The sequence below is a fragment of the Cetorhinus maximus genome, chromosome 17 (assembly GCF_964194155.1).
Source record: "Cetorhinus maximus chromosome 17, sCetMax3.hap1.1, whole genome shotgun sequence".
Classification (NCBI taxonomy): Eukaryota; Metazoa; Chordata; class Chondrichthyes; order Lamniformes; family Cetorhinidae; genus Cetorhinus; species Cetorhinus maximus.
Genome location: NC_135895.1, coordinates 64,306,489 through 64,333,393, shown reverse-complemented (window position 1 = coordinate 64,333,393; position 26,905 = coordinate 64,306,489). Strand labels below are relative to the sequence as shown.

Below are 26,905 nucleotides of genomic sequence, written 5' to 3'. Positions count from 1 at the left end.
AAAATTCTACCAAATCCTGTTGGAGATTTGGGTACTGCAAGCATACTAGCAATTATAAATTTCTCTTTAAAGACCTCAAAGTAAAATTTGAACTTTCATTCAGCTTCAGCACTTCCGGAAAGTTCTGAGCTGTCCTATTTTCTATTGGTTGACTCTTGACCTGGGCATGTGATGAATTGAATTTTCATTGGTGCAACAATTGAGTTGGCATTGTTGAGGGAGCAGAAGGGATGGTTGGCAAAAGCATTGAATTTTGCTTTCAAATCTGATTTGTGTAGACAGGCCAGCTGGCTATTCTGATTGATTTGCCAACCATTTAATCAAGTTGGTGGGTGAAGCTTTTGCCAGTTTTTGCCTCCGTGTTGGAGATAAGAACTCAAAGGGTCCTGTTAATTTATTTTCACGTGAAGGTGTTTTATGTTCCACCCAGAGCCCTTGACTTCCTTGGGCTAAGTGCTAACCAATACAGAAAGGTTCAGTGGCTCCCTATTATGCTTCCGTCAGCACTGCTGTGAGTCATCCAAGGCATTCCAGGGAAGTTATACAATCCGTTTTGATATGGCCTCTGTGTTTGAGTTTGGGAGTGAACAGAACAGCAGATCAAACCGCGTAGCAACACTTCATGCATTTAATGAAGACATAATTTATTTTTGTTGCAAATCTTATACATCTCTGTAGCTCAGCACTTGACTTCACTCTTTCTGAAGCATAACCACATGGTTTTGGCCACTCTTCCTGCAAGCTGTCATTTTCATTTAATGACCCAAGAAGGGTCATTCACTGCCAGGAACATTACAGTTGATCCTAGTTCTGTCCTTACATTATGTACAGTTTAGGAGCTACCAGACAGCAATCAAGGAGTAGAAACCCTGGTGATTTTTACTTTTTCCCCCTTTTTAGGTCAGTGATACTGAGACCCTGTAGTAATTATAGTTTGAGGAAACATAGGACTGTAGCTTTAAGAATAATCCTGTGTTGTAAGATCACGTGATTTGTGTAAACCAATGAGTTAACAGCGTGGGGAACTTCTACAGGAGAGTACTTCTTTAGTAATGAAGTTTGATGCACATGCGTAGTTGTTGCTGCTGTCTTGTAAATAAAGTTAAATGTTGCCACTAAGAAAAGTTGTCTGAAGATCAACTCTATAACAGACCCCCTTTTTAGGCCAGTGATACCAAAACATCACCACCACTGCCACAACTAAGATGGACTAACTTAACACAACTCAAGAATTGAAACTGAAATATTCTGGGTGCATGTAGCTCAGTATACACCAAACAGTGCATATACCTACTAAGCTGCTGAGGACACTCAGCTTCATTTTATGTTGTTTTCAATGTATTTGTGGCTCAGTATTAAATATTCTACCTAATGTGGAACAGAACTATTCAGACCAGGAAGTTCCCAGATTTGATTCATCATCATCAGTGCTGAGTTAACTGACCTCAGCCAGCAGGCAAATGAGTCACTGGCCTGGATTTTACGTGACCTCAGGAAGTGGGTTGAGGGGCTGTAAAAAGGGAAGGTAGAAATGGTATGTCCGTTGCCTCCCATGATGTTGCACCAGGCCTGCTGCTTTCCCAGCAGTGGCGACTGCTCCTGGTGGCGCTGCTGAGACTGAAGAGCTGCCCTCCGATTGGCTGGCAGCTCTTGGGGGTGGGACCTCTCCATTAAATGGACAGGGGCCCTGACAATTAATTCCCTGATGGGCACAGAATTCTGTTGGGGCTCCTAGAAACAGCCAAGGCAGGGATGCCCTCAACTTTCCGGCCCATGGACAGGACCACTGCCATCCTGTAAAACCTTGGCCACTATACTTGGTCTCAGCATCCTTGAGGTGGGGAGAGAATTGTATGGAGTTTGAGAATGGCTGCTGACCTGAAGTTATATTATTAAAGCAGCACATAAAACTGGTTGATGTTCTGCTAGCATGAATTGTGCTGGGAATGCTAACCATGGCTGAACACAGAAAATTTCTTTCAGAGCTCATAGCAGTGGGGGGAAGTGATGAATTAAAGTGGATTACAAGCAACATCCGATCTCAGCACATGGCTCCATCTGTCAGGACCGTGCCATCGGTGACACGTGCCTCCCAGCGTTCTGTAATACGGTGCAGTGAGCCTGTGCTGAAGCACTCAGCAGCTGTGCACCTACTAAGCTGCAGAGAGACTTGAAGTGCTAGTTCAAGTGCTTATAGGCAAGACCTCTGATGAACAATCATTACTTTAACTCTTTCACTGCTGGATCTCAGCAATAATTTTTCAATAGAGTTGCATTCACTTTCTTTTCCTGTTATGGAATATCAATGAGAATGTACTTTTGGTCATTTTTGCATCTGAATAAATATTTTAACAGGAGTAGCAAACTTGTAAGGCTGTGAAGTGGATTTAGGAATCATCATCGATCAACAGCACGAAACTCTGGTGGGCTTGTGAATTATCTTGTGAACCCTAAGATTGATGGGCTTTAACTTCTGATATATAGTTCCATGGTGCTGATCACCCATTCCTTCAAGCAACCATTTTTTTTGTCAGACGAGTACAGGATAGGTCCAAAGAAGAAGGCCTGTTGATGTCATCCTCAATGAATGTCAAACCCACCATTTTTTTATTACAACAAGTGGCTCTTTCAACACTATTGAATATATTCATTCGATAATTACATTGTAGTCTTTCATTTCTAAAATTAAAAAGTGAGAACTGTATGCACAGGTGGTAGTTGTTGACATGGTTGAGTAACCGACTCCTAAACAGAGTGTCACATTTCGGTCAGAATTTTATTGGCCCCATGGTGAGCGGCTTGGGGGCTGGGGTGATAGTGTGTCTGTAAAATTGGTGACAGTTGGGGGTAGCGCATTGGAGTGGGTTCCCGATGTCTTCCTGCCACCAGCAAAAAAAAAGGACTGTTGGGGAGCTGGATCTGGACCGAACAGGCCTGTTAAGCAGCCAACTAAACATGATTTTACATCGATATTTACCATTTTCCATGGCACCCACAATTTCATGGATCATTAGTAGCACTCCTACTCAAAGGAGGTGAGAGCTCAGCAGCAGCTGAGTGTTGGCTAAACCTAACAGCCATTTAGTTCTGCTGCATTTGCAAGCAAGCAGGTTCAGGTCAGGGAATCGAAGGCTGGGATGTTTAAAGGAATTGCAGAGTGTAAGGCCAAAGCAGAGGGCTGTTAGTGGAAGGCCATCTCCCAAGCCCTTGCATTGAGTATAGGCAACACAAGGTGGGTCAGAACCAATGCCTAGCAAAGGCTCTAAAGCTAAATGCGTGCTCTGATATCAAAATTTGACTCTTCCAGTGAGGACATGGGAGTGAGAGACTGCATCAGCCAAAAGAAGTAGGGCAGCATCGCGTAGAGGAGCACCAATGGCATGAGGCTGAAATGGAATGCCAACAAGGAGCGAGTGTAGCGGCAATAAGGCAAGCTAATGTTTAAAGAAGGTGTTGCCCACCTCAAAGGATGTATAGGCTTAGCTTCATGGAGATGTTGGAGCACCCAGTGTTTCTGAAGACTGTGTCTGTCAAGATAGCTGGTGATTGACCATGCAGCATGCCAGTCAGGTGTGTTAAGGTGTGTATTAGGCATTATCGGTGACAGTGGTACCCAGCTTTTGATAATAGGCTAGCTTCAGGGATTATATGGAGACATTTATGGGATCTCCCAGTCAGCGGCCCATCACTGCATTAAGCAGGTGACAGATGCCTAGTTCTAGAGGACAGAGCAATACATTAGGCTTCGTACCGATCAGGTGAAGAGGGTGACTGGATTCGAGGCCCTCAGGTCCAAGGGGTTATAGACTAAGTATGTGGCCATCAAGGCTCCCTCAGCCAGGCTAATTCGTAAACAGGAAGAGGTTCTACTTGTTCAGTGTTCAAATTGTCTGCCATTGCCATGTAGGGATCCTCCAGGTGTATGCAAGGTTCTTGGGAAACTGTCATGACTCAAACATCCTGAGACAGCCCCAGGTGCCTCAGCTCTCCACTCCACTCAAACGCCTTCATAGATGGACCCTGGATGGCAAGGCATATCCACTAAAGATATGGCTGCATCCTGTAAACTTGTCATGAGAATATTCAAATTGGTCCATGTGCCATCGGCCTAGATCCAGTGCCTCAACATATGGTCACTGCCTACTGGGGTGGAAATAAACGGATAAGCCAAAATGTTAAAGTCCATAAAGCAATAACACAGTGGCATTCAGCAGCTACATATCACCCAGTAACACTTGCACTGATAAGTATTAGCCCTAAATTTTGGCAGCAAGTTTAATTGGCTATTAGTATCCAAATGTAGCAAACTTGAAACTCATGGAGAAGTTGAGGTCAACCTGCCATTTTCGCAACAATGGAACAGCACAAATCATTCAGCAACTCGTGGCAATTTGTAACTCAGAGTACCTCTTCACTACAGGTTACTGGATGTTTTACACATTGGGCCAGAATTCACTGTGCTAATGGCACTCACATAGTGCGCAATTGACACAACAACATTGGGTAAGGAGCAGATGCATCGATAAACTCAAATATCCAAAAGTTGCTGTCGTGGTTGCACCACTTTGCCATTAGCTTTTTGAAAACAACATCTCACTGTTTGGCTCACTATTGGAATGCATTGAATTGTGTGAAGTTATTCTATTTGCGCAGTATCTACCGCACACTGAAACTAAAGACTAAACTCACCACAGGAATATAAGATTTATTTATCTTACTCTTTTTAGTCTAAGTGCCCTTTCAATAATGCAATAAATGTTAATTACTGGCATAGAACCACTCCGGCACTGAAAATTGACAATTACATGTGTGGAGTTTAATTTCCTTCAGGTTTTAATTGTTATTGGAGATTTAAAACATTTTGAATGTAAAATGAAACATTTTCCTTTTACATTGCCTTTTTCTCTTTTCCTCTCGGTCCAATATTTCTTTCTCTTTCTGTCTCTTTCTCTACCTGATTTGACATTGAGTTTATGCAGACTAAGGGTGGAACTTTCCAGTCCCACCAGCGGCAGGCATTGTTGCGGGCAGGACAGGAAAATTTGGAGAGCGGCCAAAAGTCTTTTTGGCTGCTCTCAAATTTCCCCATCCTGCCCATGATGATGCCCGCCTCTGGTGGGACCAGAAAACCCTGGCCTAATTTACACTTCCTTCTCAGCCCCTGTGCTGTCAATTTCACAATCCTTCAATCTGATTGGTTAAGAAGATACATTGCTGTTTCCCCTGTTCAGCCAGGTCCCAGATGCCTTGTTTTCCTCGCTGTGACATTGTCAGCTCTCGCTTTCAGCAAACTGCCACACAAAGAAATTAAACATGTAAACATGAAAGGACAAGTCCAACAAATGACAGTGTTAGATGAGCAGGTACAGCAAATCATGGCCCATAAATAAATGTGTTTATTAAACTCCCTGCTATATAGATGAGCTGGTACAGCAAATCATGGCTCATAAATAAATGTGTGTATTAAACTCCCCATTTGTCACAATGTATTTCATAGAGGCATAAGGAAAAAATAAACTTTTTTAGCCAAGAGAACTGATAAAGGCTGATTCCTCATTAATGGAAATTCACCAATGAGCAATGTCTCCCGGCACATCAGACCTGTGAAGTTTGAAGAACCGAGACTGAGCAAATGTCTAAATCAACTTTGTGAATAAGCATGTAAAGATGAGAGAAACCCGCAGTGACCTCATGAGGCATTTTAAAGAGGAGCTCACAGACTTGATTTTCCCTATATTCCCATCTGACTCAGAAGTGGTCATATTTCCAAAGTGACAATGACACAGGGTGGGTGTGATGTGATTTTATCTGGGTGCTTGCAAAATATTGGCTTACGATTTTTTAATAGGATTTTGTAACCCTGTCCTCTGTGGGACTAATTTTAATGGGATACCTGGGGGTTGTGGGGGGGGTGGGGGCTGAATTTGATAGTCTGTGAAAGAGAATGCAGCATCACGATGCATGATTAACCACATCTACTGATTGCAGTGTAGGCGGCATGCTGCCTGCTCATTTGAACAATCTCTGCATCCAGCCAACAATCACTGTGCTGTTCATTGGCTAGAGCAGTCCAAGGTCAGTGAATGCGTCTTTGCCATATCCTACCAATGGTACCTGTAGCCTCAGCCACTGCTCAGATCACCACACCCTATCACTCTACCAACAATATTTATCAAGCAGGTCACATAACTAACATTCAGATGCTTCACTGCACACTTAGTACAGTTACCAGCTTCACACCCACATCTCACAAGTTACACACACTGCCAGTTATTCAACCAAGTCACATGAGCCAAACAAATTGCATGACACTTAGTGACACACTTCCTTCTCCATTGCAGGTCAAGGTGTGAAGGCAGCAGGAGCTAACCAGAAAGGAACAGACGCACCTGCATGTTCTAAACCCCATGCAAGAGATAATGCTGGCCATTCCTGAGGCCATGGCAAACACTGGGCTGAAACCATTGACAACAGTATTTTCATACCTAATCCTCATTCTCACATCCCACTACCCATTTATCCCACACTCTCTTATTTACAAGATGGAGTGAGATGAAAATTGCAGATGGTGTAAGTATGCACCTCTTTCTTTTCTGCTCCTCCCTATACCCTCGTGTCTTTGTCCTTTCAGATATCCAAGAAATGCAACCCTGGCCAGGGAGTGAAGGAACACCATGATAAGAGTGAGGATGCAAACATAGCACCGTCATTTGATTTTACACTTGCATTCACCAGTTCACAGATTGACACTGCTCGTATCTTATTTAGAGACAGGATTTGCATCTGATAACACATTGGGCACAAGTGGGCTTCAGTCAAGGCAGGGACAATGATAATGCAGGTGCCAGCTTGCTGGAGGGTGAGGTTGCACCTGAGTTCTGCTGCAGAAGACTCAGATGAGAACCTTGATGCAACAGTCTACAGAAGAATACTGATGGGTGGATTGGAAAAACTGTCAGAAGGCCTGCCTTCAATGTCAAGGAGCATGGAGGAGTCCAACACTTGGCACAGAGCTTTGCACGGAGGTTGGAGCCCTCCCTTTCAGCATGGAAGTTGTTGCCAACTCCACTCATACTTGTGGACTCAACCATGATGCAGCATCTGATGGCCGATGTTGAAGCTTCAATTTCAGCACAAAGAGTAGCTACCGAACATCTGAATGTTATAGTGAAAGCTGAGACTACTGTCATACAGGTTAAACTTGCTGCCATATAAACTCAAGAGTGCTGCTTTCATGGTTGTGGATTACGGTGTGCAAAGGGGCTTACAGAGTGTAAGCTGTATAGCATTAATCTTCCAACAGATTATTAGGATTGCCAAGGTGCCCCCCCCCCCCCCCCATGGGAAGTTGCAGTGGCTCCATTTAGCATGAATCTGCTGTCCTCTGTCAGGAAGACAGCACTTGTCCTCCTGCCCCAGCCACTTTACCAGTTCCTTTGCTATTGCCTGTCAGGCAACCAGCCCAGACTGCAGCTGCTCATACCAAGTTGATGCAGCTCCACAGCTGGCTCTTCTGGGCCCAGAGTTGCTCCTGGTAATCCTCCAGGGCCTTCTGCAGTCTCTTCCACTGCATGTCAGCAGCGTTGCACCAACCATGCTGCAGCCATGGAGGTAGTACTGTGAAAGACCACTAGGACAGGCAAAGGTACATGAGCAGATGCACTGGGAGCACGCACATGGATGATTATTTTACTTTTGTATATAATATGGCATGATTGGTTTATCAATTTGGATTGGTTTGGTTTGTTCATGTTGTAGTGACTTTTATTTTTGCATTGTGACCAAATGGACACTTTGATGGCCAATTACAGAGGGAAGGCCAGATATGGGACTGTTGGTGAATAGGGAAATGGGGTTGCCATTACTGGTATTGCATTTAGTTGAGCTCTTCATGTACAACCTAGGCAGAAAGTAGCCATCTAGATAGTTTTCCCTTTCTTCTTACTCTTCTTCTTCCTCCTCCTTTTGGTCCTTCTCCTCCAGCTCCTCACCAGCTTGTCATATAGCTTGGTGACAAAGGTTGTCCCATCATGATGGCAAGGTTTTGAGCAGGCAACAGGCCACCAGAACTTCTGTTGAGTAAATGCAGGGTTCCTCCTGAGTGGTACAGGCAAGGAATTGTTTCAACATGCCAATGGTCTGCTTCACCACACTTTTCTACACATGGGCTGAAGAAATATCACTTATTACAGGAAGAAGGGGATTCATTGGGACTGACATTCTTGCACTGGGCAATCAATGGAATTAAGATATCTGTGCTTCTTTCACCAGCTGGTGTGGGTAAAATTAAGAGACAAATATCAAACTACAGCACCATTCCTCAGCCATCTCAGGGTTACAAATCATATTCTCAAAGGCAATTAGGGGTGGGCGATAAATGCCGGTCTTGCCAGCAAAGCTCACATCCCAAAACGAATTTGAAAGAAAGTCCACTATAGCTGTTCTCTAGATGAGGTCAGTAAATGTAAATAGTTGAAATGTTGAACAGTTTAATGACTAGTTCACATAAACTGTCGGTATCAGATAAGCATATACGGACATTTTCTTTCGAGAGGCCATTGGTTCTCAGAACTTGGAAGTGATCATTGTCAAATTTGCCCACCTTGACAATCAAATAAGGAATTCACTATGCAATGCAATACATAATTCAGAGAAATTAAAATAATAAATAAACCAGTCAGAGAAATAGTTATTAAAACAAGGAAATTAAGTCAATGCACTAGCCAAGAGCAAATTTGCGAAGGCATTGGATAGATGTAGCTATGATCCCCGAGTCACCAACTACAGGAAGAAACAGGTCAACAGCTTCCTGTTTAGAAAATAATTGTAATGTGACAAGGTGGGTTTTTCCACAATGGAAGCTCTTGGTCCAACCCCTTGGCAGTCAATTGTGTTTGTTACTTAAATTTAACAATTTTGAACCAGAGTTTTGATGTTTTTTATTTCTATTTTGAAGCACTGAAATTACAGGTTCTTTCCTTTGTCAAGCTTATTATAGAGTAGTAAACAGCAGTTGCATAGTGGGCCAACACCAATACATTACTAGGGAGTGGTTATATTTACACGAACCACTATCACGTTTGGAGAAAACAAAAAACAGGGCTCTCAAACCATATTAGAAATGATTACTTTCTTAGGCTTCCTGGTGAAGGGGTGGATTTTCATCTTCACCACCTTGCCTGCCCCTTATACAGCCCCTCAGATTCCATTAAATTTGGCAGGACAACAATGTAGCCAACTAATAGGACCATATGGATTTATACTGTTATTGGTTTCCACGTTGCTTTGTAAACTCTTACCCTTAATCCCCCTCAGCTTCCTAACAGAAAAACCTATTGCTCACTGAACATCCAGAGTGTGTTAGACAGCAGGCAAAGAATTGTTTAAATCAATGCCAGATTTTCTGAAAGATTCTGTGATGCATTCATCCTTAAACATTCTACCCTCACTGAGCTCTTCAAGGAAGATAATTGTATGAACAGATGGCTTGCGCTGGACAAGGCATATCCCCTGGCTACCATGGAAATGTCCACTCTAAGAGTTGTAAGAGCAGCAGCTGAGGAGGAATACAACAAAGCATATCTCTCTATCGGAGTACTATTCAAACAAGCTCCGCGCCATACCCTCTGATAATTTGGAACTGGACTCCCCCATGCTCCTTTGCAGTGACAGGATGCTGCCCGGTAGGCCAGGCAATGCACCTGGTATCTTAGTGCGCATGCCCAATCAGCTCTCTCCTGTAACCAAGGCATATGAATTTCTAGCCCTTGGAACCAGTATCATTCTAGTAAATCTATACTGCATTCCAAAGCCAATATAATCTTCTAAAGGTGTGGTATCCAGAACTGAACACAGTATCCCAGGTGTGGTCTAACCAGAGCTTTATATAGCCTTAATATGACTTCTAACCCTTTGTATTCCAGTCCTACAGATATAAAGGCCAGCATTCAGCTTTTTTAACTATTGTACCCGCCCATGATATTTTTGCACATGGGCCTGTAGTATAAGGGTGTTCGGGCAGAGCAAGGGTTAATGTGGGACTGGGGAAACAGTATCACCCACAGTATGATGTAGAGAGTTACATGATAGTAGACTGTGTAGAAGAGTCTGGAAGGAGTCAGCATGGGAACAGCAACCATACAGAGCTGTACCTTGGAGACGTATATAGTGTAGTTGTTAATGAAAATTTAATGTTCAGTCATGCAAGCTACAAGACCTCTCTGAGAGACCAAACAACCCTTACAACATGGTGGCAATGAAGTATGGGCCCCAAAACCCCGAAAGCATGAAAAAGTAAAGAAACTGCAGTCTGACCTGCAAGAAGTAAATCGAAGACACAGCAGGGGATCACTTAAAAAAAAATTCCATTGCCAGACCCGATTGATCAAAGAGGCAGCATCAAGGGACCAGGCCAGGTCACAAAAGAGAGAAAGAAAAAAGGTTGAAAGGCAGAAGAGAAATCTACTGTGCAGCTGAGGACTTCATGGAGGTTTATTGTGAATACTCAGATTGCAGAGTCAAAGGACTAGCAGGGATGAGAAAAATATAGTAAAAAGGCAGAAATTACTTTTTAAAATAGGCAGCAATCAGGATCAGCACTAGCATTTCGGAGCACAACTGGGAGAAAGCTGCAGCAAGCGTCCACAGCCAGCCCCATAACGTGGTGGCCGAGCTCAAATGAATGAAAGAAATCTTTTGGAAATAGGAGGCAGAGCTTAAAAATTGCCTTGTAGTACATTCCTCTGATTTAAAAGTCCGCTAGATGGCCCAAGCTTCTTGTTTTAAAGGTTTCCTGCAGCGTTAATAAATTGAAACAAAATGGCCCCGTCAGAGCAATGGGAGCCCGCCAAAATTACAAGCATAGGAAGAACAAAGAGCAGGAAAAAAAATGGATACTGTACAGCCATTTTTAAAAGGGCAACAACATTTAAGGCTATACTCCACTGTGCGAAAAAACAGCCATGGATAGCAAAGTAACATTACCAGACCAATTTAGGTTAAGGCAAGAGCCAAACCAGACCCAAAATTGGTCATTATGGAGAAGAAAATTTTTAGATTACAGGAGTACATCAGGATTAAGTAAAATATCAGAAGAAGTTCAAGTTAATACATTTTAATACATTTTTATACTTGTTTGCTGCACTTGTGGATGAAGTAATCCTAAGACAAGGTATAGATGAATCCTCAACCACATTTGATGAAATATGCAAAGCCGACAAATATTTTCAACTCCCACAGACCTCAAAAAAGTCTGGAACACCCCCAATTAAGCACTGAATGGGCAAGGAGACACCAGGACAAGGGAGACAGGAGACCCCAAACTGAGGGAGACAATACCACAAGATGGTCGCAGATCATGTCAGTGCAATGAATTGCCCAAGCCAAAGAGTTTAGTGCAGAAGAAAAAGGCTGAGAAGCAGCTGAAAGTCTTAAAAATAAATATTTTTGAAAGTGTCAACACATTACCCAAACTGCAATAGCAGCTGGCAGTGTGGAGCAAGCAGCTGGCCGTGAATGAAGGAAAGCTACCTGATGTAACCCAAAAGAAACCAAGCCTGCAAAAAGAAAATGAAGCTGTTCCACAGGAAAATATTCGTATCAAAGTTGAGTTGGAAGAATTCAACCAGAAGTTCAGCCAGGCACAACGGCAGATAGAAAAGATACTTAAAGAAGTCGTTGCCCTGAAAGACTCTTTGGAGAGTCAATACATGGCCTTGGAAAAACATGAGGTATTAAGAAAGATATTGAAAAAGATATTGAATACCACCTCAGAAAAAACTCCATTGGAACTATCAGTAGCGACTGAAGCACCAGTGAGTTGGCAAGAGATCAACAAGAAAATAAACAGTTGAAGGAACAGCTGATTGTCCTTCAAGATCAAATGCAAAAGGAGTACATAACCCTTCAACATCATGAAGAAGTGAAGACTGTCTTGAACAGCAGAATGGAAGAACAGCAGAAAAAAGTCAAGGAGACTCTGTTGAATTACAAGAAAACTCAAGATGAAGCAATTGAGCTTCACAAAGGAAAGGAAAGCCTGTTGAAGGACCTTCGCAAGCTACAAGGACCCCTCAGATCAAAGTTTCTTCCTCTAGGAAAATACGAAGAGAAGCAAAAGAATTTAATGTCATTATGAATGGACTGAAGAACTAATTGATAGAGAAGACTCAGCAATGTTCAGTATTCCAGGAGGAAGCCAAGAGGCCCAAGAAGAGATTGAAGAGCTGAAGAACCAGCTGAATGAAAAAGAGGAATTGAAAGGAAAAGCCGTAGAGCTTTCCAAACTGTGAGCAGATACTGAAGTCATGAGTAGCACGAATACTGAACTGAAGCAAGTTAAGACTTGCCGGAGACAGACCTGGCTAACAGTGATACCAAAATGAAGGACAAGGACAAAACTCTGCTGCGGACAGAGAAAGAACAGGAATAAGATCGGATAATTTAAACCCGATGCTGAAGCTCAAGGAGCTAGAAGAAAAAGCACAGGATGCCTCAAAACTTACTGAGAACTATTGAGTTGTTGAAAAATGAAATGGCTGAAATGAAAATCAAGGACCTAGAATGACAAGAAAAAGTTGAACAGTTGCAAGAGAAAGTAGAAATTCTCACAAAGGCACATGAAGAGTCTTGGAAACAACTAGCAAAAGGTAAACTCAGAAATGCCAAGCTTCAAGCTAACACGAACAGCATGAAGTCGATGTTGGAACAGGAAAAGGAATTGCTGATGAATCAGAACAGTTAGTTGGAAACAGAGTTAACAAGTAAAACTGATGAAATGTTGGAACTTCGTTGTGAAAAGAACAATCAAATTCTTGAACTTGGTTCCAGTCTGAAGAACATAAAAGATAAGATGTGCAGTATGGAAGAGCAAATCCAGACTTTAAAAGCAGAAAGGGAAAATATTAAGAAACAGATTAAGGATCTAATGAGTGAATTGAACGAGTCTAAAGAGCCCTCAGTAACCATGGAAGAAAGATTCCCAAAAAAACTGAATGTCCAGGTGAAATTGTTAAACTTATATAAGAGTTCCACAGACAACTGAACTTAACAGAGTCGTTGCAGAGCTGAATGAAAAGACTCGTAAGCTCGAAAAACAACTGGAAAATAAGAGATTAATCAAAGATTTGGGTACAATTATGAAACAAGTAGGAATGAAGATTCCATTTTTGAAACTTAAACTTCCAAGAGGAACATGGTGGATCCCACGGAAAAAGAAAACCTGAGTCCACTCTGAATGAACGGAGTGGACATTCGCTTTGGAAGGAACAGGGATAAGCCAATATTATCTGATCAAAGAAGACGGGTTGTCAATAAAGAGAAACGCAACTCGAAGGAGCACAAAAAGCGAATCAAATGGTGACAACCAAGTACCAGAAACACAGAATACTACGATTTCAACTCTGAACCAACAAAGTCAACCTGAAGCAGCTGAGCCTACCACTTTTCCAAATGTGAAAAGAATGAGACCTGGAAGAATCATAAAACCGCCAGGCCATCTGAATTTATAAAGTCAAAGACTTGAGGGGGGTGGCAGGTGGGGAGAAGCAGTAGCATGTAAAGGAAGATTTATTGTAAATATATTTGGTTAAGGGGGAAAGTGTAATATAAGGGTGTTGGGCAGAGCAAGGGTTAATGTGCGACTGAGGAAACAGTACTGCCCACAGTATGATGTAAAGAGTCACATGATAGACTGTGTAGAAGAGTATGCAAGGAGTCAGCATGGAGGCAGCACCCATGGAGGGCTATACCTTGGAGATGTATATAGCATGAGTTGTTAACAAACACATCATTCAACCATACAAGCCTCCAAACTTCTCCATGAGACACAAAACAACCCTTACAATGGAACCCTATTGCTTCTAGTCTTTCACCATTTAGAAATTACTCTTATCTATCCTTTTTAGATCCAAAATAGATGACCTCACATTTGCCTACATTGAAATCTATTTCCCCAGTCTTGCCCACTCACTCAATCTATTAATATCTCTTTGTAATCTTATGCTCCCATGTACACTGCTTACAATGTCACCCATCTTTGTTTCATCATCAAACTTGACTATGTGACTTTCCATCCCATCATCTAAATTGTTAATAACTATGTTGAGGCCCCATCACACATCCTTGTGGGATACCATTGGTTACAGACTGCCAATTAAGCTACCTGCCCATTATCCCTAATCTGTCTCCTGCTGCTCAGCCTATTTCCTAAAACAGGTTAATGGTTTGCTTTCAATTCCATGGGCTTCAACTTTAGCTAACAACCTTTTATAAGAAACTTTGCCAAATTCCTTCTAGAATTTAATATAATTAATATCCATAGACATTCCCCTGTCCACTACTTCAGTCACGTCTTCAAAAAATTCAATCAGCCATGGTTTCACTATTACAAATCCATGCTAACTGATGTCTCATCAGCTGAAAATATTCAAGGTATTCAGTCACTCATCAGTCCTTAATTATAGTCTCTGATAATTTCCCGACAACTGATGTTAGGCTGACTGATCAATTTTTTAACTAGCAGAATGATTTGTGCAATTTTCCAATCTAAAGGAACGTTTGCCGAATCAAGAGAAGTTTGGAATATTTCAGTTATCTACAATCTGAACAGCTGCAATGTTCTTACTCCCTTTAAAACCTTCAGCGAGGGGTGGGGGGCTGCACGAGGGGCAACATCTGATCCTGCAGATTTGATAGCCTTTAATGCCATCATTTTATTCGTCACTGTTAATTTGCTTATGTAAATTTTGGTGAGGCTCCGTTTCTGATTCAATATTAGTTTCTTTAGGATTTCCTGTTCTGCTTATACTGATACAAAGTAATTATTTCATTGCAACCACTTCAATGTATCAAAAGCTTTCCAATTTAACTGATAATCACCAAGCTTGCTGCAGCAATTTTCAGCCTGTGTTGGTTACTTAAAGGCTGCAGCCCTATTTTCCAAACTACCCTCTCCTCCATCACACTCTACTCTCGCGTTACATGGAAGTTGTGCTACTGAACTGCTAATGGATGCTATTTAAATGAACTGACCCAGCATCAGCGGGCTAAGGCCCGGCTCGTGGACGCTAGTGTAAAAAGACCCCCCCAAGTGAAATTCACAGAGTCATAGTAATTAAAGGAAGTCACATCCCACTCAGATTGTACCTCGAGTAACAGCTGTTACAAGAAACCCCTGCTATTTTACTGGACCTGATTTCTGCATGTCTGTATTCATTTTGGAGGCTCAATCTGTTCCAGATTCTCTGCCTCAGAGAGCTGTGGATGCTCAGACATTAAGTATACTCAAGATTGGTGTCAGTAGATTTTTGGACACTTAGGGAATCAAGGGATATGGAAATAGTGGAGGAAGGTTGAGTTCAGATAGAAGATCATGTTGAATGGCTGAATGGCCTACTTCTGATCCTATTTCTTATGTTCTTAGGTTCAATGTGAGAAGCTTTTGCAATATGTGCTTTCTTGCTTTACAATGGTAATCATTAAAATTGGTAAAGATACATATTCAGTAAATGGAGAAAATTTTGGAAAAACGATGATAATGTTATCCAGCATTTATTATACCAAACCGCTATAAACATACAAGGGGGGTACCTTTCTCTGGTAATTCACTGGCTGACGCAATCACGCAAAATTGCTTTCTTAACATGGTCATTAATCAATTTATTTTCAACACATTAATGCTCATATTAAAATAGCACCCAATGTAGTAGCCAGTGCAATATCATAGGAAATGAAAACCCTAGGATCCATTTGGTTTGTCTGAACTGACACTGCTCATGATCCACACTGCCTATATTATGGAAGTCAGATTACAGGCTGTCATCTGTACCAGAAAAACAAGTACACAGTTATTTTAAAGTTGCAATCAAAACTCTTATTCTCTGACCGCAGACCCCCTGCCCTGCCTCTCCCCATAATGGTTCACAGAGGCCAGCAATGTGAACACTGTTGGTTGCCTTTTTCCCTAGCCACAGGTTAGAAGAATTGGCAGCCAGCAGTATTTGCAGCTTGAGATGATGCTTTGCACTCCCAAGACAGCATTATCACATAATTAACATTGCTGAACAGCCCCTGAAATCCCTTCATATATTTGTAGAGATTTGGTACAATAATTGCAATGTAATGATATCATTCTTTTCCAAGATTCTCTGTTTACTGAATGTGTATTTATCAATCTTAACAATTACCACTGTTATATTGTTAATATAAAGCTTGTTATATTGAACATAAGAAATAGGAGCAGAAGTCGACCATTCAGCCCTTCATGAGAGCCTTGTTCAGCACAGGCATAGCATTAGACATGCCTTGTAGATTCTGGTTTGCTGCTTGACTGGCAGGAAGCCTTTGAAAGCTCAACACCATTACTAAAGCTACTTGCAATTTTCTTTAATTTATTTTAACTTCAATTGTAGTTTGCCTGTCTCTTATTTTCCTACATGTTAGCTTTTTTTCTGATTAAGATGCAGATAAACTAGAGTGCTAATAGACGGTCGATCTATCTGCAACAGATCTGAGTAACTCATAAAAAATGAAATAATAAAATTAGAAAAATATTAACAAACAGTTAATTGTTGCTCATTAACTTAAGAACAGGAATAGCCCATTTAGCGCCTCACCACCACCCTGAGCCTGAACCGCCATTCAATGAGATTGTGGATGACCTAACTCCATATACCTGCCTTTGCCCCATATCCCTTAATACTTTGGTTAACAAAAGTCCATCAATCGCAGATTTAAAATTAACAATTGATAACTGAAAAGTTTCATGGTGTTCACTCACCTTATCCATTGTTATTGACTCTAGTAATTTCCTGACAACAGATGTTAGGCTAACTGGTCTATAATTCTCTGGTTTTCCTCTGTCACTTTTCTTAAAAAGCAAAGTGAGTTACACAAATTACCAGGAATATTTTCAGAATCTAGTGAACATCGGAAGATTATAGTTAGGGCATATACATTGTTCTCACTGACTTCCTTTAAAATCCTGGGATGAAAACCATCTGGTCCTAGGGGTTTGTTACTCTACAGTCTCATTATTTTTTTTATTGTGATTAATATTGGTGAGCCCCTATCCTTGATTCAGTATTAGTTTCCTTGACATGGTTGACATCCAAATTAGTTTCCTTGACATGGTTGACCACACTATCATGTTCCAAAGCTCTCCACTGTCGTCCAGCTGGTTGTGGCTGCATTTGCCTGGTCCCATTCCTATCAATCCGATCATAGTCAGATAATCATCTGCAATGCATTCTCTTCCCAATCTCACACTGTTCCCTTAGGTTTCCCGAAGAATCTATCCTTGGCTTATTCATATTTGTCATCAGCATGCTGCCCCTCAGTGACATCATCTGAAAACAAAGTGTCAGTTGTTATGTGTATGCTGATGACACCCACCTCATCACCACCTCTCTCAGCTCATCCATTGTTTCAAAATTATCAGACTGCTTATCTGACATCCAGTATTGGATGTGCAGAACTTTAATCTAATTGAATACTAGGAGACCCAAGGATGTTATCTATGGTCCCTGCAACAAGCTCTGTTCCCTAACCACCAGCTACATCCCTCTCCCTGGGAACTATCTGAACCAGACTGTGCTCAACCTTGGTGTCATGTTTGACCCAGCAATGAGCTTCTGACTATATCCACACCACCATTAAGGCTGCTTACTTCCACCTCCCTAATGTCACCTGACTCTGCCCCTGCCTCAGTTTATCTGCTACTGAAACTCTCATCCATGCCTTGCTTAGCTCTAGCTTTGACTATTCAATGCACTCTTGGTCAGCCTCCCAGATTCTAACTTAAGGCCATCCAAAATCCTGTTATCCTGTACATCCATCACCTCTGTGCTCATTGATCTACATTGGCACCCAGTTAACCCCTCCTTATCTCTGTAATCTTGTCCAATTCCCTACAACCCTCCAAGTTATTTATGCTCCTATAATTCTGGCCTCTTTAGCATCCCCAATTTTAATTGTCCCACTAATGGTGCTGTGCCTTCGGATGTAAAGACCATAAGCTCTGGAATTTCCTCCCTAAACCTCTTTGATTCACTACCTCCGTTTCTTCCTTTAAGACATTCCTTTAAACTTATCTCTTTGGTCAAACTTTTGGTCATCTGCCCAATATCTTATGTGGCTCAGTGTCAAATTTTGGTTTATGATGTTCCTGTTGTGAAATATGCTGGAATGTTAAAGGTGCTATAGAATACACGTTTTGTTGTTTTATTGCTCCCTCAATGAAATCATCCACAGGCAGGAAATCAGCTTTCATATGTAAGCTGATTATACCCAACTCTATCAAATCACAACTCCTCTCAAGCCTGTGACCATCTTTGTGTTGGCAGAATATCTTTCTGGCATCAAGCATAGATGAGCTATAACTTCTCCAAATGAGCCCAAAGAAGACCGAAGCCATCATTCAAGACCTTGCCACAAGCTCTTCTCTTTTGCCACTGATTCCATACAAGCTCATGGTCATCCCACCTAGTCTCTCCCTCCATGACTCACTGTCCATTCTCTGTCTATTCTTGTTTACTATTTTCTCCCCTCTCTGAAAAGAGCCTTGGGATATTTTCTATGTTAAAGTTTTTGTTATTGTATAATAATAGAAAACACTGGCGACAAAATAATTGTATTCCGTTTGTTGGGTGAGGTTTACTTCCTGTCAATATACACAATAAACCTGACCCAAATAAACACAAACCATATGATGTTTGAAAAATACTGGGTGGTTGATGTATCACTGCCTTTCAGAACAATTGCCTCAGTCTGTGGTGCTGCTGTCATTCTTACTCTGAAGCATTTTCTATTTTCCCCTCTTAAGTTCCTTTGGGACTGGATCCGATCATTACTGGCTTAAGCCAGACCTATTTGAAATGATTTTTGATTGCCTTTTGGGAAATAACTACAATTGTTTGGATTGGATTATTTCCAATAATTCTATACTTGAGTGGATTATCCTGTGGGGAGTAGGGATGTTGTCTACTGAGGGTCTACCCTCTGTGGTACATCTGTGCTTTGTAATCATAGAGTGCAGCTGCTAACCAGCAACTGTTAAATTTTACTCGATTTATATTATTCAGTTGCATTTTTATTTTAAAAAGAGCAGTAGTAGATCAGTACCATTGCTGTTTGACGAATGTTCCAGAATTTGCTAATGGGCAAACCAGTTGACCTTTAACCTTTTTTTGGCAGTATGTCGATGTGCTTTGACGTTTCTGTTAAGCCACAGGGAGGGGAGGAGTAAAGATACTATTAACAGTTTATCCTGGATAAGACTAGGGAACGGAGAAAGAGCAGAGTAAAGCCTGGAGGGGAAGCTCTTCTGCATGTTGGCTTGGACTTGGACAGTGCCTTCAGCACTATGAATACTTGGAGAATAACGGACCTGTGCTTTTCTCTGTGTAAAGCTGTCACAGCCGACTGGCTCGCTGCGACTGCTACTACTTGGTACATGTGAAGGTGAATGCTGCTGTTCAATCGAATCATTATCACCCTGTCTTTATGGAACTTGATTTCCTGTGGGTTTTTTTTAAAATAAAGTAGATACGTGCAGCGTTTCTCGTTGACTGCATTTAGGTTATCCTGACTGGGAGATGGCTCCTCTGTGGCTGGCCATGCTATCAAAGAGCAGCCCTATCTACCGAGACTCCCTCTTCTCCTTCTCCTTGTGCAGTGCCCGTAACCTGGAGAGGGAAATTATCTTACTTCGTAAACAGATGGAGAAGGAGCGAAGCCTGCTACATGGGCAGCTGAGAAATTTAAGACAACAGCAGCAGATCCTGGCTGCAAGCACCAGAGAGGAACTTGACAAGTAAGAGGTGCACTCTAGCTTTATCCTAATCAGTGAGGCAATCAAAGGTACCCGCATTAGTGCGAGAGGGCCTTTTTGTTAAACCCTTAATTAACTGAGTTGTCAATGAACGTGTAGCTAAAACACTAATTATGCTTTTTGTGAAATTTGATGTCTGTGCAGATTGTAAATATGTGTAAACCTGGGCAGTTAGAGGTTGGAGGAAGGGAAAGTTGCAGAGTTGGGTATGATGGTATCAGTCTGAAATGTGGTCAATCAATGAAAATGTCCTAAAGTTCATCGTTCGCTGGGTGAGAAGTCAACACCTGCAGCCTATCGAGGTTGCTGAGGTTTATTTCATTGCAAGTTTTGGATACAGAGGGCCTTGTTTTTGGGGGTGTCTGTTTTTACAGTTATAATGCGGTAGTTACATATCTTGTAGTTTGGTGAGTCTAACATGTTAATACAGTTGCATTATATACACACATTAATTACATTGTATATACAGATTAATATAGTCAATGTTGTGTAGGTTGTTAGAGTCTTTGTGCATACAGGTTAATATAATCAGTATGTGTAAATTATCACAGCCCCTATTACAGATTAATGTAGTCATTGTTTGCAGGTTATTACAGGTTAATATTGTTAGTGTGTGTGTGGATTATTACAAGTTAATATAATCGGTGAGTGTAGGTTATTACAAGTTAATATGGTCAGTATGTGTAGGTTATTACTGTCTCTGTACAGATTAATTCAGCTGCTGTAAATACATAGATTAAATACACTAAATACAGGTCAATATAGTTAAAACGTGTAGGTTATTACAGCTTCTGGATATACAAGTTAATATTCTCTCCATATACAAGTTAATGAACTTACTGTGTCTGTTTATATAGGTTATTACATTTGCTGTATATACAGGGTAACGGTTACTGAACAAAAAGTGTAATGCACTTACTGTATATAGTTAGTACAGATGCTGTATTTCCAGTTTAATACACATTGTAAATACTGGTTAATACAATAATTGTGTATTCATGCTAACACAATGTTGTTATGTGCAAGGCACCAGGAACTCATTCATTGCTTGTGCAGTTTACACAGATGCTATATACCCAGGTTCATATAATTGCTGCAAATACAGGTTAATGTACTTACTGTACATAAAGTTAACATAGTCACTTGGTACAGTAATGCAATGATTGTATAGGCAGGCTAAAGCAATCACTGTATATACAGAGCAAGGTTATTCCTATAAAAGGCAATGTTGAAGCTTTTTACACAGGTTACTGTACAGTCAATAGAACTGCTGTATGTACAAGATTAATGTAATGATTGTATATGCAGATTAAAACAATTGTAGTATTTACAGGCCAAAATTGCCACTATATATGCAGTGCAATGCAGAAGCTGTACATAATTGTTAATTTAGTTGTTGTATGTGTGAGTTAATACAATCCACGTATGTACAGATTAAATGGAGTTGCTTTTTGTACTGGTTAATACTGTCACTGGTTAATACAGTTCCAGTGCAGAGAAATTAACACAATTTTTATGCCTACAGATTACTACAGTTGCGTTTATTAATGAAACCACTATACACAAATCACTATATATACAGGTCAACACAGTCATGCACAGAAGTTAATACAAAATTGTGCATGCGGGTCAATGGAGTGTGCTGTTTGTGGATGCCAATACAGTTGATGTAGGTTAATGCACTGATTGCATATAGAGGTAAATAATAGTCACTGTTCGATGATAATACAATTACTTTACATAACTCTGCTGATTTTCTAGTTGTTTGGGTGTCAATTACAGAAAACAAAGGCCACTAGGAATGCAAGGATTATCTCAACCACTTTGGCAGTAAAGAAATCTGTCTCTGTGGCACTTTTCTTGAATTTTCCTCTTTTCCCAGTTGGTGTATTTTTATGATGTCATTTTGGATGGCGCCTTTCTATTCTGGATCACAGTTTATAATTAAGTCTGGGATAGATTGTTAATTGTTATCTGCACATCCTAAGATGAAAAATTATGTTCAGAATCACAACATGTGGTTTCAAGTATAGTGAGCTTGGTTTCCTCTTTAATAATAGATCTACAAATGGAAGATATCTCTCTCCGCCTATTATTGAGATAGAGGAGAACTTTACTCTGTATCTGTTTGTGCTACATCTTACGTGCTTGAGGCTAACACTTAGTATTTGATATGGAAAATTCTCCACTGTTGATACCTCAATTACCACTCAATGAGCTGGTTTTTAGGGGAGGGGAAGTCATATTGTTCGCCTCCCCTCCCCTGTTAGAAAGTCAGTTGCAAACTGACAAACTTTAAAAAAAGACTGCCCCACAGCAATATTATGCTGCAGGCGGCCTTAACAAGCTCAATGTGGGACTTGTGCTCCTCAGTGGAAGGAAGTGCCTCTCTCAAGAGCTGCCGGGCAATCTGACTGGCTAGCAGCTCTTGCAGCCCCAGCAGTGCCAGAACTCAGAAGAAGGCGCTGCTGGGACTGCAAGCAGTCCCACAAAGGATCCTGGCCTCAGGCAAGTCTGGGACTTTTGAGGGCGGGGAAGGATCAGGCGGCCTAGTGAAGGAGGGAAGTGGAGTAAGGGGTCAGGTTTTGGAGGCCAGGGGTGGGGGGAGGCGTCAAGGAGGGTACCATCTTGGAGGGGTGTTCCAAATGCGCACAGGGCACTTCCCCCAGAAGGAAGTATCTCCTGTTGGTGAAAAAACAGCCTGTCCATATCTGCCTGCCTCCCCCTATCAACCGCATTATGTCGTGGGCAGTATAATATTTAGGTCAATTGGCTTGTTACCAAGCTCGATTGACCATTAATGAGATTTTTTAAAGCAGCGGGTGGCCTGCTGATTTTGGCCTTCCCAATTACCATGTTATGGGAAATCGGCATGTTGAAGTTGTGTTTGTGACCCAACGCCATCATGCTGGATTTTATGCATGCATGGGGCGGCAGCGGTCCCGATTTCCACAAGTAAAATCCCAACAAATATACTAATAAATAAAGGGAGAGATATTTGACATGTGCCTAAAATGGATGCAAAGTCAGCAGATCAACTGTTCCATGTGCTAGCCTGAGCCATATTTGGCTTCAGGCCTCATTGAAATGCTGCTGGTGAGCTGTATTCACCAATGGTTGTCCAGCTGCTGCTTGCCAGCCGGAAATTTGCCTGTTCACATATCGGTCAGCAGATTGCATCTGGGGTGGGTGTGATATGATCCTGGTTGGGGTAGCTCAAACACACTGGCTGTGGACCAGAGTTTTTTGTGGAGAACTCCCGCTTTTATAATAAACAATAATAAAAACATTTTTTTATATGACATCCAGTAATCCCTATAAGAGTCTCTGGTTAGGCTGCTCAAATCTTGGCACAAATATGCAGTGCATGTTCAGTGATGGCTTTGCCTGTTCATTACTGAGTTTCACATTTAAAGTACTACAAGTAGGCACGGGATCCCAATTTGCATATCTAAGGAGCTGAATGCCTATTTCAGGCAGGCACTTGAACAACTAAAAGTCGCTTATGCCAATATGGCATCCAACACTGTTCCAGTCCAGTTTAGGTGGGACAGATTGTAACCTGAAATTCACAGGCCTCCTGGCCATTTGAAGATTGCAAAGCAAGCAGCTGTAAGTTGAATTTCTGCACTAAAGCTTCTAAAACATTGTGTTGCATTTTTGACTCATGGGGTAAAATTTCCTCTGTGTACTACAGTTAGGTCACAATTAAAATACTGTGTTTAATTTTTAAAAATTCATTCATGGGATGTGGGCTTCGCTGGCTGGGCCAGCATTTATTGCCCATCCCTAGTTGCCCTTAAGAAGGTGGTGGTGAGCTGCCTTCTTGAACCGCTGCAGTCCATGTGGTGTAGGTACACCCACAGTGCTGTTAGAGAGGGAGTTCCAGGATTTTGACCCAGTGACAGTGAAGGAACGGTGATATATTTCCAAGTCAGGATGGTAAGTGACTTGGAGGGGAACTTCCAGGTGGTGGTGTTTCCATCTGCCCTTTGAGCGCCTATGTTTGAGGATAACAAGGACATGGAGAAGGTGAAAAAGGGATTCATTAAGATAAAACCATTGAAGTTTACAGCGCAAAAGGAGGCCATTCAGCCCATTGTATCAGTGTTAGCACAGGTGTCATAGTAGCATTCTCCCTTGGGAGCATGGCATGAGAGGGAGATAGTTCAGAGGCAGCAAATAAGATTGCTTGCAGAGGGAGGCAGAGGAAGAAGGGCTATCAGCAGGAAGCCTTATCCACCTATGGTCTTCTGGGAACACTTGCCTTACTTCTTCCTAAGCCAGAGGCAGTGTGTAATCTCTGATTCAAGCAAGAGGTGCTTACAGAAATCTGCTACCTCTAAGAACCTGATCTGCAACCTTAGAGCAGGATGAGTATGGCGCTGCATTGGCAGCGAAGGTAACTATGGCTTGGATAGGTAGCATCTGTAACAACTCCCAGGTCTCTGTCCATGACTGCATCAAAGAGGTAACAGTGGGAGGTGACAGTGGCTCTGTATGCCATGAGAGGGAAATTCATTATGTTCTCTCTGAACAGAGAGAAGCAAGCAAAGTGGCTTTCCTAAAATAGTAGGCTTCCCTGTGGTGAAGGGTATCTTCAACTACATACACACATCTGTATGAGTGCCGCATTTCCATCCTGAGATGTGCTGGAGCTACAAAGGTTAGCATGAGTCCAGTCTGCAGTTGGTGTGCAACCATGCTCAGAAAATCATGTTGGTGAATGCTTGCTATCATAGCAGCAGTCATGATGCATTCATTCTGCACCATCCACTGTTCTAGCAATCTTTCAGCCATCAGGTAAATCCAGAGGGTTGCTGGGATATTTGCTTTACGCCTAGTTAATGACTTTCCTCAGCTACATGTGTCACCATTCGTGTAATGAGTGCCATGCTGCCACAAGGAACATAATTGAGCAGAAGATTGGGGTGTGGAAGCAGGGTTCCACTGCCTCAACCACCCCGGAGGAGTCTCCTGTACTTGCCAGAACAGGTGTCCTGATTTGTGGTGGCCTGCTGCATCCTCCACAATCTGATCATCATGAGGGTACAGCTCTTACCACCATTCATTTGGTGACCACCTCAGAAACAGCAGGAAGGGGGGAGGCAGCCTCATTCAGGCCAGGCTAGGTCGATTCCAGTTCCATTATGTTCCAGAAAGCCGGAAAAGGCACAATGGGCCAAATGACCTTCTGTGCTTAAAGTTCTATGTAAAAAAGAATCTCTTAAACCCATTCTTTATAAATAGTTTCAGAATTTCAATACATTTAATAGAAAGAGTAGATGTTCCCCCATGATGTGTAAAATTTCCCAGCAACCAATGTGTATTGTGTTTTTGGAAGAAATTGGCTACACATTCTCTGAAAGGATGGTGATTTCCCCTTTAATTGAATTATGAACTTATTCATAGACTGAGCAAAGAACTTCAGCAGAAGAACAAGCTCATTGCGTCCCTCAGCTGCAAACTGCAGAGTCGAGCAGACACTCCCTCCAGCAGTCACATTCTCTCAGACTCAGAGCAGTCTGACAGGGCATCGTTTGTGTCAGAGGAACAGGAGTCGACCAATGACGATCTGGAAGTTTATCATTATGAAGTTGACTCGAGCAGTGAGTACTCGCACAATGATCAGCAGAACGCAGAGCTTGAAACACAAACTACAGCAGGTAGGTTTAAAATCAAAACTATTCAAGCTTATAAATACTGGTAAAGCAAAATAATTTGTGCAGCTCGTTTGATATGTGTTGAGGCGAAATAAGTGCCCTAAGTTGTTTATTCAACATTTGAGTGGAGAAATAACAGTGGAAATGAAAAATTACTTTCAAATATTTCTATGATATTGAAATGATAATGCAAGGTGGTGTGGACAGTTTCATTTCTGTGAGTTGCATTAAGATTCAGCTGAGATCCATCAGATGCAGCTGGCCTCTGCAAAGGCCCAATATTAATTTATTTTGGAGCAATTCCCATTGGGTGCAAGTCCGCAACACAAAATTACCCACAATGCAGGTTATTCTTAAGAAAGGCAGAAACAGCATCTATTGGGAAATGGAACAGGTCACAGCAGGACAAAAAAAGACAGCAGAGTATGACACAATGCTTACACACATTGCACCAAGCTTATAAGGTAGTCAAGCCTAGGAAAGCATAATGTGGGATTTTGGCCATCTAAATTGATAAAAATGTTTAACCAATATTGGTGCCAACATTTTATGCGTTAGAGTACACAAAAAAAAACCAAAATACTAATATCAGTAACAATATCATAAATATATTACAATTATTTGTATGTAGATATCTCTACTTGTAAAGTAGATGTAAGTCACAGTGCCATCTAAGCTCAGCTGGTGGTTCTCTCACCTTTAAGTCACAACGTGTGGTTAGACTTCAGCTAAGTTGGCTCCAGTGCAGTTCTGAGAACACACTATGTGGTCTGATATCCTGTCTTTCAGATGAGACATTAAAGCAGTTCCCAATCTGCTTGTTCAGTTGATTCAGGTAAAGATTCCATGGCGCTGTTGAAGAAGAGCAGGATGTTTTCTCAGTTTCCTGGACAACATTCATCATTGAGCAAGCACCAACACTGGTGTTTGTGGGATGTTGCTGACTCAGAATCAGCAAGATGCACTGCACTCCACAAAATAGTGCATTGTGTCAAGTTATTTGAGGTGTTTCAGTGCAATAGGACACTTTATAACTTATTTATGGCTTTGCCGATTGTCAGTTAGCCCCAGTTATGGAAATAATTATTCTGTCATATGGCTGGCTGTAGATTGGTGAGCTGACCATAAAAAATCTAGGTCCTTCAACACTCATGTTATCCACTCAATCTCACAGTTATCATGATATTGCTGCTGCCTATAATATATCTTGTGACATCATAGAATTATTTCATGACATAATAATGATCACATGACATCAGAGACATCATGACATCAGTAATCTTAAACATAACTTTATTTCATAGATCATTTCTTCTAGCCCACTGAATGTAATCGTACCGTCACATTTTTATCTCCTCTCTTATATAGCCATCTGATCATAATCTGATAGCCCACATGAGGCACAGTTCTGTGA

General features: G+C 41.5%; 1 protein-coding gene across 2 annotated transcripts in view; it reads left to right on the top strand.

Moving 5' to 3' along the window:
• The window catches only part of pde4dip (phosphodiesterase 4D interacting protein), a 545,686-nt gene that overhangs the window by 466,853 nt on the left and 51,928 nt on the right, over nt 1-26,905 (top strand). For both annotated transcript variants that reach the window (XM_078561344.1, XM_078561345.1), the window contains 2 exons: nt 19,673-19,810; nt 25,241-25,494. In XM_078561344.1, coding sequence (XP_078417470.1) covers nt 19,673-19,810; nt 25,241-25,494 — 392 coding nt within the window. The remainder of the gene's footprint in view (nt 1-19,672; nt 19,811-25,240; nt 25,495-26,905) is intronic.